The sequence below is a fragment of the Oncorhynchus tshawytscha genome, linkage group LG19 (genome assembly GCF_018296145.1).
Source record: "Oncorhynchus tshawytscha isolate Ot180627B linkage group LG19, Otsh_v2.0, whole genome shotgun sequence".
Lineage (NCBI taxonomy): Eukaryota > Metazoa > Chordata > Actinopteri > Salmoniformes > Salmonidae > Oncorhynchus > Oncorhynchus tshawytscha.
In genome coordinates, this window is record NC_056447.1 from 59,903,325 (window position 1) to 59,918,312 (window position 14,988).

At 41.8% G+C, this 14,988-nt stretch overlaps 1 protein-coding gene across 1 annotated transcript in view; it reads left to right on the forward strand.

Moving 5' to 3' along the window:
* Positions 1 to 14,988, forward strand: part of vwf (von Willebrand factor) — a 189,697-nt gene that overhangs the window by 72,663 nt on the left and 102,046 nt on the right. Inside the window, 8 exon segments of the mRNA XM_042302000.1 lie at positions 390 to 546; positions 1,950 to 1,981; positions 1,984 to 2,113; positions 5,770 to 5,905; positions 6,060 to 6,369; positions 13,186 to 14,091; positions 14,094 to 14,342; positions 14,345 to 14,393. Coding sequence (XP_042157934.1) covers positions 390 to 546; positions 1,950 to 1,981; positions 1,984 to 2,113; positions 5,770 to 5,905; positions 6,060 to 6,369; positions 13,186 to 14,091; positions 14,094 to 14,342; positions 14,345 to 14,393 — 1,969 coding nt within the window.

Consider the following 14,988-nt stretch of genomic DNA (forward strand, 5'->3'; position numbering starts at 1 on the left):
AAACACAACATAATGCTCTTATAACCTGTAATAAACACTACATAAAACTCTTTTAACCTGCATTAAACACTACATAACCTGTAATAAACACCATATATAATTCACTTTCTTAACCTGTAAAACCCTAAACACTTTTAGAACCATAATAAACACTACATATCACTCTTATATCTTGTAATAAACACTACATAACATTAATAACCTGTAATAAACACTACATAACACTCATAGCCTGTAATCAACACTACAAAACACTTTTGTAACCTGTAATCAACACTACAAAACACTCTTATAACCTGTAAAAACAATACATAACACTCTTACAACCTGTACTAACCACTATATATTACACTTTGTGCACTTGTGTGCGTGTGTGTGTGTGTGTGTAGGTGGACCCAGAGCCCTATGTAGAGATGTGTGTGGAGGCGGCGTGCTCTTGTCCGTCCGTCGGAGACTGTATATGTTTCTGTGATATCATCGCTGCATACTCCCAGGCCTGCTCCGAGATGGGCGTGGCTGTCAGCTGGAGGTCTAATGAGCTGTGCCGTAAGTCACAGGTCACACCCACACAGCATGGATACTATAGTTACTCACTGAAAACTGGCGGAATCATTGATCGTGTCCGAAATCTGGCTTGCCAACAACCTACTGAAAATGCATACCACATACTATTCAGAAGGTACAGGACTGCAGTGAGGCTCATACTACTGATTATGTATCATCTAATCCTTAATTGGGTTGATTCCCACAATTCATTCACCCCTACGGTAATTATCAGCTGTCAAACACAAGTGGGTCTCGAAAAACGGTTATTTGAGTCATTTAGCAGACACTATTATCCAGACTATTTAGTGTTGATTGCCTCACTCAAGGGCACAACAACAGAACTTTTCTTCTAGTCAGCTCTGGGAATTCGAACTTGAATTCCACTAGATGAACATCCCAAATTGTCTATGAGCATTTAAAACTTACTAGATAAAACATAACACGTTTAAAAAATACTTCAATTAAAACATACTATATTTAAAACATACCACATTTAAAACATACCACATTTAAAACATACTACAGTTAAAACGTACTATATTTAAAACATACTAAAATTCTATATTTCACTTGTAAAACATACTTCAATTAAAACATACTATATTTAAAACATACTACATAAAACATTCTACATTTAAAACATACTGCAATTAAAACATACTACATTTAAAGCATACTACATTTAAAATATACTATATTTAAAACATACCATATTTAAAACATACTACAATTAAAACGTACTGCATTTGGCCTCCTGAGTGGCGCAGTGGTCTAAGGCGGTGGTCCCATCGCGCACTAGTGGTTCCTGTGGTGGGTCAGGCACAGTGCATGCTGACAAGGGCGCCAGGTGCACGGTTTTTCCTTCGACACATTGGTATGGCTGGCTTCCGGGTTTAGTGGGCATTGTGTCAAGAAGCAGTGCGGCTTAGTTGGGTTGTGTTTCGGGGGACGCACTGCTCTCGACCTTCGCCTCTCCCGAGTCCGTATCTGAGTCACAGCGATGAGGCAAGACTGTAGCTACCAATTGGATATCACGAAATTGGGTAGAACAAACTACATTTAAAACAAACTACATTTAAAACAAACTACATTTAAAACAAACTACATTTAAAACATACTACATTTAAAACATACTATATTTAAAACATACCACATGTAAAGCATATTACATTTTCTAAATATCATATACTATAGAACTTTTTTTTCTCAAAAAAAACGCAAGTACAGGTATTCAAAGACGGCCACTTTCTATAGCCTTCCGTCTTCAAATAAAGTTGTTTCATGTATTGTGTGTGTGTGTGTGTGTGTGTGTGTGTGTGTGTGTGTGTGTGTGTGTGTGTGTGTGTGTGTGTGTGTGTGTGTGTGTGTGTGTGTGTGTGTGTGTGTGTGTGTGTGTGTGTTAGCGCTGAGCTGCGAGGAGCTGAACACTGCAGCGGAGGGTTTGGGGAGCTATGCCAGTGGAGGTACAACACATGTGGCTCTGCCTGTCCAATCACCTGTCAGCACTCACAGCCCCTCCCCTGTCCATTCACCTGTATCGAGGGCTGCCACGCTACCTGCCCCCCAGGTAAGACACACACACATACACATATACTGTATATATGAGGGGTAATAAAGATCAGAAATGAACCAAAGCGGAGAATGAATGGCTTCTATTCACCTGTATCGAGGGCTGCCACTCTACTTGACCCCCAGGTAAGACACACATATAGATGAGGGGTAATAAAAGTCATGAATTAACTGAAGATTTTTAATGTATTACTATCACCTTGGTGAACACTTATTTTCTTTTTGTTTATCTACAGGTAAATGCGTGGTGTGGTTATTAAATATATATATATTTTTTTATTGTTATACAAAAGCCTTTTTTTTAACTTTTTTTTTTTTATTATAAAAAAACGACAAGTCCATCTAATCCAATCAGCACAGTCTAGAACTGGATGACCAGGGCCTTGTATCTAATCCATTCAGCCATATTCTAGAACTGATGACCAGGGTCTTGTTTACAATCTATTCAGCCAAAGTCTAGACCTGGATAACCAGGGCATTGTTTCTAATCCATTCAGTCACAGTCTAGAGCTGGATGACCAGGGTCTTGTTTCCAATCCATTCAGTCACAGTCTAGAAATGGATGACCAGGGTCTTGTTTCCAATCCATTCAGTCACAGTCTAGAAATGGAGGACCAGGGTCTTGTTTACAATCCATACAGTCACAGTCTAGAGCTGGATGACTAGGGTCTTGTTTCAAATCCATTCAGCCATAGTCTAGAGCTGGAGGACCAGGGTCTTGTTTCCCAGTTCCGATATGACTTGTTTTTTTTTAAAGTTTGTTTTACCTTTATTTAACTAGGCAATTTCATTTAAGAACAATTTCGTATTTACTGCCAAACCCGGACGAAGCTGGGCCAATTGTGCGCCGCGCTATGGGATTCCCAATCATGGCCGGATGTGATGCAGGAACTTAAGCTTTACAATGATCATACCATTTGCCATGTTATTTACCAGCAAACTTTTTAAGTGTTTCCCAAACATGTACGTAGAGGGAACATTGGGTAAGTGCGTAGTTAGACCATTTGTTCATGATCAAAATAAAAGCAACGCTTCTCCTGGATCAGCTTTCTCCATTCAAATCTGACGTTAGGACATGTGAGGCGTCTGTTTCTCAAACTAGACACTCTAATATACTTGTCCTCTTGCTCAGTTGTGCACCGGGGCCTCCCACTCCTCTTTCTATTCTGGTTAGGGCCAGTTTGCACTGTTCTGTGAAGGGAGTAGTACACAGTGTTGTACCAGATCTTCAGTTTCTTGGCAATTTCTCATATGGAATAGCCTTCATTTCTCAGAACAAGAATAAACTGACGAGTTTCAGAAGAAAGTGCTTTGTTTCTGGCCATTTTGAGCCTGTAATCGAACCGACAAATGCTGATGCTCCAGATACTCAACTCGTGTAAAGAAGGACAGTTTTATTGCTTCTTTAATCAGAACAACAGTTTTCTGCTGTGCTAACATAATTGCAAAAGGGTTTTATTAATGATCAATTAGCCTTTTAAAATTATAATCTTGGATTAGCTAACACATTGTGCCATTGGAACACGGGAGTGATGGTTGGTGATAGTGGGCCTCTGTACTCCTATGTACTGTAGATATTCCATTAAAAGTCTGCTGTTTCCAGCTACAATAGTCATTTACAACATTAACAATGTCTACACTGTATTTCCGATCAATTTGGTGTTATTTTAATGGACAGAAAATGTGCTTTTCTTTCAAAAACAAGGACATTTCTAAGTGAGCCAAAACATTTGAACATGAGTGTATGTGAGAACGTACAGTTGAAGTCGGAAGTTTACACCTTAGCCAAATACAAACTCAGTTTTTCACAATTCCTGAAATTTTATCCTAGTACAAATTCCCTGTTTTAGGTCAGTTAGGATCACCACTTTATTTTAAAAATGTGAAATGTCAGAACAATAGTTGAGAGAATAATTTATTTCAGCTTTTATTTCTTTCATGACATTCTCAGTGGGTCAGAAGTTTACATACACTCAATTAGTATTTGGTAGCATTGCGTTACAATTGTTTAACTTGTGTCAAAAGATTTGGGTATCCTTCCACAAGCTTCCCACAATAACTTGGGGGAATTTTGGCCCATTCCTCCTGACAGAGCAGGTGTAACTGAGTCAGGTTTGTAGGCCTCCTTGCTCGCAAATGCTTTTTCAGTTCTGCCCACAAATTTTCCATAGAATTGAGGTCAGGGCTTTGTGATGGCCATTCAAATACCTTGACTTTGTTGTCCAGAAGCCATTTTGCCACAACTTTGAAAGTATGCTTGGGGTCATTGTCCATTTGGAAGACCCATTTGCAACCAAGCTTTAACTTCCTCACTGAGATTTTGCTTCAATATATCCACATAATTTTCCTGCCTCATAATGCCATCTATTTTGTGAAGTGCACCAGTCCTTCCTGCAGCAAAGCACTCCCACAAGATGATGCTGCCACCCCCATGCTTCACGGTTGGGATGGTGTTCTTCGGCATGCAAGCTTCACCCTTTTTCCTCCAAATATAATGATGGGCATTATTGCCAAACAGTTCTATTTTTGTTTCATCAGACCAGAGGATATTTCTCCAAAAAGTACGATCTTTGTCCTCATGTGCTGTTGCAAACCATAGTCTAGCTTGTCTATTGCGGTTTTGGAGCAGTAGCTTCTTCCTTGCTGAGAGGACTTTCAGGTTATGTCGATATAGGACTCATTTTACTGTGGAAATATATACTTTTACCTTCTTCATCCAGCATCTTTGCAAGGTCCTTTGGTGTTGTTCTGGGATTGATTTGCACTTTTCACACCAAAGTACGTTCATCTCTAGGAGACAGAACGCATCTCCCTCCACAGCGTTATGACGACTGAGTGGTTCCATGGTGTTTATACTCGCGTACTATAGTTTGTACAGATGAACGTGGTACCTTCAGGCATTTGGAAATTGCTCCCAAGGATGAACCAACTTAGTTTGAAGGTAGGCTTTGAAATACATCCACAGGTACATCTCCAATTGACTCAAATAATGTCAATTAGGCTATCAGAAGCTTCTAAAGCCAGGACATCATTTTATGGTTTTTTCCAAGCTGTTTAAAGGCACAATCAACCTAGTGTATGTAAATTTCTGACCCACTGGAATTGTGATACAGTGAATTATAAGTGAAATAATCTGTAAACAATTGTTGGAAAAATGACATGTGTCATGCACAATGTAGATGTCCTAACTGACTTGCCAAAACTATAGTTTGTTAACAAGACATTTGTGGAGTAGTTGAAAAACAAGTTTTAATGGCTTCAACCTAAGTGTATGTAAACTTCCGACTTCAACTGTATGTGTGAACTGGTGAATGTGCTCGTGAACTGGTGAATGTGCTCGTGAACTGGTGAATGTCCTCGTGAACTGGTGAATGTGCTCGTGAACACCTAAGAACAACTTGTGTCTCCATTGACAGTCCATGTTGATTCAAGACAGTGTCTTAGGCTTTCAGTAGCTAGGTTAGTTCATTTAGTCCAAATGTCACCCCTCAATTTTGAGCCAGATTCTATTTGGAACTTCTTGCTTTGTCTCAGCTCGTTCACAGCCATGTGGAAGCTACCTGTGTTGTTTATATTTAGTCCTAGATACACACACATACATATGCATACACACACAGTGCAGGCAGCAGTAACCCCTCCGCCTCTGCCTTGTAGGTCAGATATTGGATGAGGTTTCCATGCAGTGTGTTGAACCCGCCCAATGCCACATATGTTACCATGACGGAGAGAGGATCTCCCATGGTAACAAGGTCATCCTGAACCATGACGACCCCCAACATTGTCAGATATGGTAACACACCACATACATTTGATATGTCTGGAACAATGTCTGGAACTATTAATCTAATTGTGTGTGTGTGTGTGTGTGTGTTTGTGTGTGTGTGTGTGTGTGTGTGTGTGTGTGTGTGTGTGTGTGTGTGTGTGTGTGTGTGTGTGTGTTCCAGCCACTGTGAGAACAACACTCTGAGCTGTGAAGTTTGTGCTCTTCTGGACACCGTAGCTTTGTACACTACCCCTGCTGGTCTGACCACACCCACCGCCCAGCCTGTCTCCACAGTGATGCCGGAGGGGTCATGTGACCGGGCCATGGACCTGGCCTTCCTATTAGATGGCTCGGCAGCGCTCAGCGAGGAGGACTTCCTGTCCGTCAAACAGTTCATCTTATCAGTGGTGGACAGGTTCAGGATGGGCTCTGCCCACACCAGGGCTACGGTACTGCTGTATCACTCTGGAGTCAAGACATACGACATGCAGGTACACACACACACACACACAGAGACACACACCACACGCACACACAAACACACACACAAATACACCAGGGCTATGGTCCTGCTGTATCACTCTGGAGTTAAGACTAGAGCTCTTCAAGGGTCAGGGTAGGATCCGGGTCGAGTCTAAATTCTGAAGTTGACCATTAGATCCAGGTAGGGTCCAGTTTGGTGGATTCAGAACTCTTGTGGGTGTCACAGACAGACCCTGAATTAAATTGAAGAGTTTAGTTCATAAACAACATCAACTCAAATTTCACATGTTTACATTTTATCATCTTAAATTATTGTCAGACAAAATTGCATATCAGCCTGCTTTCATTTGTTTTGCGCAATATATTCCCCTGACATGGTATGCAGCAGCGCACACAGCCACTTAGAACACCTGACTGAGTACTGACCTCTATAGCATCCCAGGAAATGTCGGCTACTTGTCATTTTACCCCCCATAGAGTGTGTATTATAATTTTTCAGATAAAATGACAGAGCCAATCATTTGTTTGCTTGTCTAACTGATTTGATTGAATTCACTATTTGTCAAGTCAGTGAGGCAAGATGAAGTTAGCCATATGCCAGTGTAACGGGGCTGGCTGGCTGGCTGGCTGGCTGGATGAATAGATGGATAGATGGATAGATGGATAGATATTTCAACTTTATTCTTCTGCAAGGGAACTTCACTCTGCTGACTGGCCGGTGTCTCTGAAATTTGATGAGGAGATGCAGTATGCTGGATGGAGCAACAGGAGCAGCATTCATAGTTGGTCTCCTTGCCTATAGCCTACTAATAATTGTTATTTAGGAAGCACAACTGTGGATACGGAAGGGGATATACAGTATATATATATTTTTGTCTTATTTATTCAATTTCTACATTTGTGACTGACCGCCTTGATTGAGTCTTATGTAGTAAAATGTGATTTTTTTTTTTACATTGGATAAAAGCAGAGACACAGCTGCAAAATGGTATAATACACTGCATTTGAGGAACAATGGGAAAGTCATTCTGCTTTGAAAGTTGCAGCAATTTTGAGATATTGGCCTTTGAATGTTTTGGTACAAACTGGGGAGCTCTTCTTTGTCTACACCCATTCAGCATCATTCACACAGTCTTAATTAGCCCGACCCATCACTTTAAGGATTGATCCGAGCGTTCTGTACTAACAGCAGTCAATCACACAAGCTAACTGGCTAACTTGCTAGCTACTTCCAGACACAAATGAGAGAACAGCTCACTGAACATTACTCTTCCTAGCAGAGCTGATTAGGCTGTTATGTTACTGTGCTGTCAGATTGTCTCATTGTAAATTCAGAGCGTTTCGCTCTCGGAGTGTTGAGAGTGCACACTGGACGCTCTGACTGATGAGTAGGGATGATCCTAGCATTCTGACCTCAAAACGGCAGGCAATCACCCAAGCTAACTGGCTAACATTGGCTAGCTTGCTAGCTACAGTACTTCCAGACACAAATGAGAACCCCACTCTGACCATTTTACTTTACCTAGCAGAGCTGGTTGTGCTGTTTTCATGTTATCCAGAGCATAGGTGACTGTAACTGTGCTGCTGGCAACAATTTAATTACGCTTTATTGCCAACGTTTACTGACACCCGCCATATTCATCGGGTGTTGAGTGTTCGTCAGTTCATCAGGTATTCTGCGCTCTGGCACATTCAGATGAGAGTGCTCTGAAATTGGAGTCGATGGCCGGACTGAATTTACAAACACACCCGAAATGGTTACTTGCATAGTGGAGTCTTTTGTAAAGACATGTAGCTAGCTAGCTAGGTAAACAATGAACCATAATCCCAACTCGTGACGTTGCTACCTTGCATGAATCTGCAAGATTTCAAAACTCGGCCCTCCAGAAAGTGGAGAGCAACACTTATGCAGTTCTACTAAGCAATATATATAAAGAAAAAGCCATGTTAGACAGGAATACCTGCACATACTAACGAGCACAAATAGACAGAAGCGTGTTGAAATTCAGACCACTCATTATATCAGCCAATCATGGCTAGCAGGAAGGTTGCTGGCTTTCTCTATGGCTAAACCAGCTAGGATCGTAATTTATCAATTGTATTCGTATTTACAGATGGCATACAAGATTGTTATTGAGGCAAATGAAAGTTCACATGTTCCAGAAGGCATTTCTACAAAAAAACGCATTTGAATTAAAAAAAGATTACATTCAAACGACTCTCCTGTGAAGTAGTGACCCACGACATACGTCTAGTTTCCTGAAACAGGTCACATTTAGGCTTGGTCTATTTAGTAGGCTATTTTGCTATTTTATTTGGGTATTTTATTTATATGAAATATATTTGTTACCTAATGTTGAATGACTCAAGTCAAGTGTGGATCTTGTCAGCATAGTTTTAATATTATGTTTTTTTTTATAAACAATACAGATAAAAAAAACAATAATTAACAGTAAGTAGGCGGTTGGAAGCCCAAGGGCTGTTATTAAAACCACTCCACAAAAAAACAACATGAGTAAAAAAATAAAAGGTTTATTAAAACAGATAACAAACACGCCACCATAAAGAAAATTCAAATTCAAAACAGGTTTAGCCCCTGGTTCGACCATGATCTAGCAGAGTTAATCCACTTCAAGAACACCATTTGGCAAAAGGCTCAGCACATACACTGACGTTCAAGGCAAATGAGAAATTAAGCACACTCAGGCTATCTGGAAAGCTAAAGTTAGTTACTTTAAGGAGGAGTTCTCTCTCTGTGGGTCTAACCCCAAGATATTCTGGAACACGTGAAAGACCTGAGGAATAAACCCTCCTCCTCACAGCTGCCTATGTCCATTAACCTTTCTAGCGGGAACCCCTCAACAACATTCCGCTGAAAAGACAGGGCGCGAAATACAAGAATATTTTTTTGAAATATGTAACTTTCACACATTTACAAGTCCAATAGAGCAAATGAAAGATAAACATCGTGTTAATCTACCCATCGTGTCCGATTTAAAAAATGCTTTACAGCTAAAGCACCCATATGATTATGTTAGATTACCGCCAAGTCGAAAAAACACACAGCCATTTTTCCAGCCAAAGACAGGAGTCACAAAAAGCAGAAATATACATAAAATTAATCACTAACCTTTGATGATCTTCATCAGATGACACTTATAGGACATCATGTTACACAATACATGTGTGTTTTGTTCGATAATGTGCATATTTATATCCAAAAATCTCAGTTTACATTGGCACCTTACATGCAGTAATGTTTTGATTCCAAAACGTCCAGTGATTTTGCAGAAATACTCACAATAAACATTGATAAAAGATACTAGTGTTATTCACAGAATTAAAGATAGATTATCCTTAACTTCTTAAGGTATAGGGGGCAGCATTTTCACTTTTGGATAAATAGCGTTCCCAATTTCAACTTCCTGCAAGAATATAAGGTATGCATATTATTAGTAGATTTGGATAGAAAACACTCCGGAGTTTCTAAAACTGTTTGAATCAAATCTGTGAGTATAACAGAACTTATGTAGCAGGCAAAACCCAGAGGACTAACTGTTCAGATTTTTTTTTTTTTAGGTCTCTGTCTGTTCAGTGAGTTCTCGTTGGCAAACGATATTTCTTAGGAACTTGTTTTGAGTTCCTACCGCTTTCACTGGGTGTCACCAGTCTTTGGAATTTGGTTGAGGTTATTCATTTGGGCAATGAAAAAGTAGGCCATCTAGGAACTGCATAACACTGTTGAGAGTTGCGCAAGATGTGAAAAGTAGCTTGGTTTGTTGTGTTCCTGTATTGAACACAGATAGACCCGTCTTAAATTTGATCAATTATTAACGTTTAAATATACCTAAAGTTGTATTACAAAAGTAGTTTGAAATATATTGGCAAAGTTTATAGGCAACTTTTGAAATATTTTGTATTGACGTTGCGCATTTTGGAAGCTGTTTTTTTCTGGATCAAACGCGCCAAAAAAATGACATTTTGGATATATATGGACGGAATTAATCGAACAAAAGGACCAATTGTGATGTTTATGGGACAGATTGGAGTGCCAACAAAAGAAGCTTGTCAAAGGTAAGGCATGTTTTATATGTTATTTCTGTGTTTTGTGTAGCGCCTGCAGGGTTGAAATATCTCTTTGTTTACTGTTGTGCTATCCTCAGATAATAGCTTCTTATGCTGTCGCCAAAAAGCCTTTTTAAAATCTGACATGTTGGCTGGATTCACAACGTGTGTAGCTTTAATTGAGTATCTTACATGTGTGATTTAATGACAATTTGATTTTTATTTTAAAAAACTCTGTCGGGAGCGCGCGTCATGAGACAAAGGCTCTCTGCCAGACCACTGACTCAAAGAGTTCTCATGAGCCCCTCCTTTATAATAGAATCCTTATTCAATTTCAAAAGACGGCTGATATCTAGTGGAAGCCCTAGGAAGTGCAACCTCACCCTTATCTCAATGTGTATTCGGTAGGCCAAACTTTGAAAAACTACAAACCTCAGATGTCCCACTTCCTGGTTGGATTTTTCTCAGGTTTTCACCTGCCATATGAGTTCTGTTATACTCACAGACATCATTCAGACAGTTTTAGAAACTTCAGAGTGTTTTCTATCCAATACTAATAATAATATGCATATATTAGCATCTGTGACAGAGTAGGAGGCAGTTCGCTCTGGGCACGCTATTCATCCAAAAGTGAAAATGCTGCCCCCTATCCCAAAAAAGGTTAATGTTGATGATATGGTTGTGACCGGCAAGGAGCGCATGCGTGAGCTCTTTAATTACCACATCATTAAGTCAGGATTCCTATTTGACTCAAACATGCCTCCTTGCCCGTCCCAGCCCTTCTAATTTTACTGGCCCCGATGCTCCTCCATCTTCTTCACCTGCCCCACAACAAAGTTTCTCAATGCAAACGGTCACAGAGTCTGAGGTGCTAAAGGAGCTCATTAATTAGATCCTTTCTTCTTTAAGGTTTCAGCCTCATCGCTAAGCTTTTCTCTCCTCTCTTGGGAGGGGCCCATGGTGTGGAAGGCATCCACTTTGCATCTGTCAGAGTATATCTAAAAGATAGCGAAGGAGTCAGGCGCAGGACACAGATAAGAGTAACAATCACTGGTTTACTCAATCCAAAACGTAACAAAATCCCGTTCGAAACCAGGACAAAACAGGACTCAAAATACAACACACCGGAATACACAAAAGACAATCACGCACAAAACAGAAAGGGAAACCAGAGAGTTGAATAAGGAACATAATTATGAGATGGGAACCAGGTGTGTAAACAGACAAAATAAAAGGAAAAATGAAACATGGATCGGTGGCGACTAGAAAGCCGGTGATGTCGACCGCCGAACGCCGCCCGAACAAGGAGAGGGAACAACTTCGGTGGATGTTGTGACAGCATCCTTTATTTAAAGGGGGAGGTCAAGCTTATCCTAACTGTTATAGGCCAATTTCTGTTTTGCCCTGTTTGTAAAAAGTGTTGAAAAAACTTGGCAATAATCAACCAACTGGCTTTCTTGATGTCTGGTTTCCCCTCGGGTTATGGATGTGTCACTGCAACCTTAAAGCTAATACATTATGTCATCATTGCCTTTGATTCTGTTGTGCTGCTATTTTTATCGACTTGGCCAAAGCTTTTCATACGGTAGACCATTCCATTCTAGTGGGTTGGCTAATGAGTATTAGTGTCTCTGATGGGTCTTTGGCCTGGTTTGCTATCTACCTCTCTCAAAGAGTTCAGTGTATAAAGTGAGAACATCTGTGGTCTCAGCCACTGCCTGTCACAAAGGGAGTACCCCAAGGCTCGATCCTAGGCCCCACACTCTTCTCAATTTACATAAACAACATATTTCTCTCATCCATTTATATGCAGATGATAGGCATACTCAGCTAGCCCCTCTCCAGATTTTGTGTTGGATGCTCTACAACAAAGTTTTCTTAGTGTCCAACAAGCAAACTACCAAACAGGAGATCCCAGCAGACAGAGTGGGAGGGGTGTCACATTCTGTTAAAGGTCCCCAAAAGACACACATCCATGATGCTTATTTATAAAAACCTCTTAGGCCTCACTCCCCCTATCTGAGATATCTACTGCAGCCCTCATCCTTCACATACAACACCCTTTCTTCCAGTCACATTCTGTTAAAGGTCCCCAAAGCACACATATCCCTGGGTCGCTCGTCTTTTCAGTTTGTTGGAGCTACTGGAACGAGCTGCAACAAACACTCAAACTGGACAGTTTTATCTCCATCTCTACATTCCCACTGATACTGACACTCATACTGACCGTTGTGGCTGCTTTGCATGTAGTATTGTTGTCTCTACCTTCTTGCCCTTTGTGCTGTTGTCTGTGCCCAGTAATGTTTCTACCACATTTGTGCTGCTACCATGTTGTGCTACTGCAATGTTGTGTTGCTACAATGTTGTTGTCATGTTGTGTTGCTGCCATGTGTGTTGCTACAATTTTGTGTTGTGTTGTTTTCTTAGGTCTCTCTTTAAGTAGTGTTATGGTGTCTCACTTTATATAGTGTTGGTGGTGTCTCTCTTTATGTGGTGTTGTGGTGTCTCTTGTTGTAATGTCTTAGGTCTCTCTTTATGTAGTGTTGTGGTGTCTCTCTTTATGTGGTGTTGTGGTGTCTCTTGTTGTAATGTCTTAATTTGGGTCCGGTTCATGACAGGGTCCTTTCAATGTTGGTTAATGGAAGGGTCTTGTCAGAGTTGGTTAACTTCTTGGTCTGAGAGAGTTTGCTATCCGATATTAGCCATATTCTTCATTCTTACATTGACTCCACTCCTAAATTCTGACCTCTAACCTCTAGGTTCAGAAGTGGTTGTTTAAGAAGACAGTGCGTGAGCTTCACTACAGTGGTGGTGATGCTGCATTTCTAGACGAGGCGGTGAAGTATCTGGCAATCAACATCTATGACAAGAACAAGCGAGAACATGCCGGCCGCGTCGCTATCATCCTCACCGCCAGCGCCAATCCCCGGCCTCTCCGCGCCACCGTCAAGCTGCTTCGGAAGAAAGACATTACCACCCTGACGCTGGCGCTGGGTCCGGAGGCTAGCTGGACACAGGTTAATGACATTACGAAGGCCAAGCCTGATAACAGGGCTTACCAGCTGAACAGCGTGTCTGAGCTTCCGGACAACTTTATGGAGGTCACTGACTACCTCTGTACCCTGGGGCTGGAGCCGGAGACCCCCAAGTCCCCGCCCGCCAAGCCTGGCATGGCTAAACTTAGCCTTGGTACCACCACCACCACACAGCCTCCCCTGCTAGAGACCATCCCCACCCTGACCTCCACCCTGTCCCAACACCTCCCCAACCCCATACAGCCTACTGGCATGGCCCCCACAACTATTTCTCCCTCTCCTTCCTCTCTCTCCTCCTCTTCCTTCCTCTCTTCCTCTAAATACGTGACATTTATCCTGGAAGGTTCTGACTCGGTTGGGGAGGCGGGATTTAACGCCTCTCTCCTCTTTCTGGAGGAAGTGATATCACAGCTGGCACAGGAAGGGGAGGAGTCCGTGCGTGTTACAGTCATACAATACTCGGAAACTGTCACCGTGGAGATAACGCGCTGGGAAATACGGTGGCAGAGACCCAAGTTGCTAAGGAGACTGCGGGAGATCCGCTGGAGGGGTGGGGACAAGACCAACACGGCTGCAGCAATTGGCCAGACCTACCAGGAAGTGACTACTGATAGGCCCTCCTCCACCCCTACCTCCCCCAGCTAGTCTTCCTGGTGACAGAGAACCCCCACCGACGTGATCACGCGTCCCCCTCCTCCCCCACACACACCCGGGTGTATCCCATCGGGGTAGGCCCGAAGGTTAGAGAGGTGGACCTGATGCCTCTCAGCTCCCCACAGCGCCCCCTCATGGTGGAGGACTATACCAGCCTTACCTCTCTGGTTACCACTGTGGTTAATATCACCAGAAACTCCCTCTCTCCTCGCTCCCCCACCCTGCCTCCCCACGACTCACCCCCACACTGGCCCCCAGAGCCACCCTGCCTCCCTCAGGTAAAACACACACACACATACACACACACATAGAAACACACACATATACACCGACTTTGTTGAGATGGTGCTGGAGTGGATTAAATAACATAACATTGTAAGTGCTTACTTACAAGCTCCTAACCAACAATGCAGTTAAACATTTTTTTTAAATAAAATTAACAAATAATTAAAGAGCAGCAGTAAATAACAATAGCGAGGCTATATACAGGGGGTACCTGTACAGAGTCAATGTGTGCGGGCACCGGTTAGTCGAGGTGATTGACGTAATATGTAAATGTAGGTAGAGTTAGCTGCGGTCTTACGGGCTCCTGACCAATTTTGCTATTTTGTGTGTTTTCTTACACTGAGCTTAACTTTAATTTTATATAATATTTCCACTATTATTTCTTATGACCGAAAATAGTTTCTGGACATCAGAAAAGCAATCACTAACCTTGATTTGGATGATGAATTCTACTTCAACGAGTTGGCAGCTCTACCCCTAGACAGGCCCTGATCCCTCTAAATAAGAAGTGGCGGCCAAAGAGAGTAAAGCGAGGTGGCAACATGACTAGACTACATTGGAAAGCATCTAGACCACTATTGTCCTCTG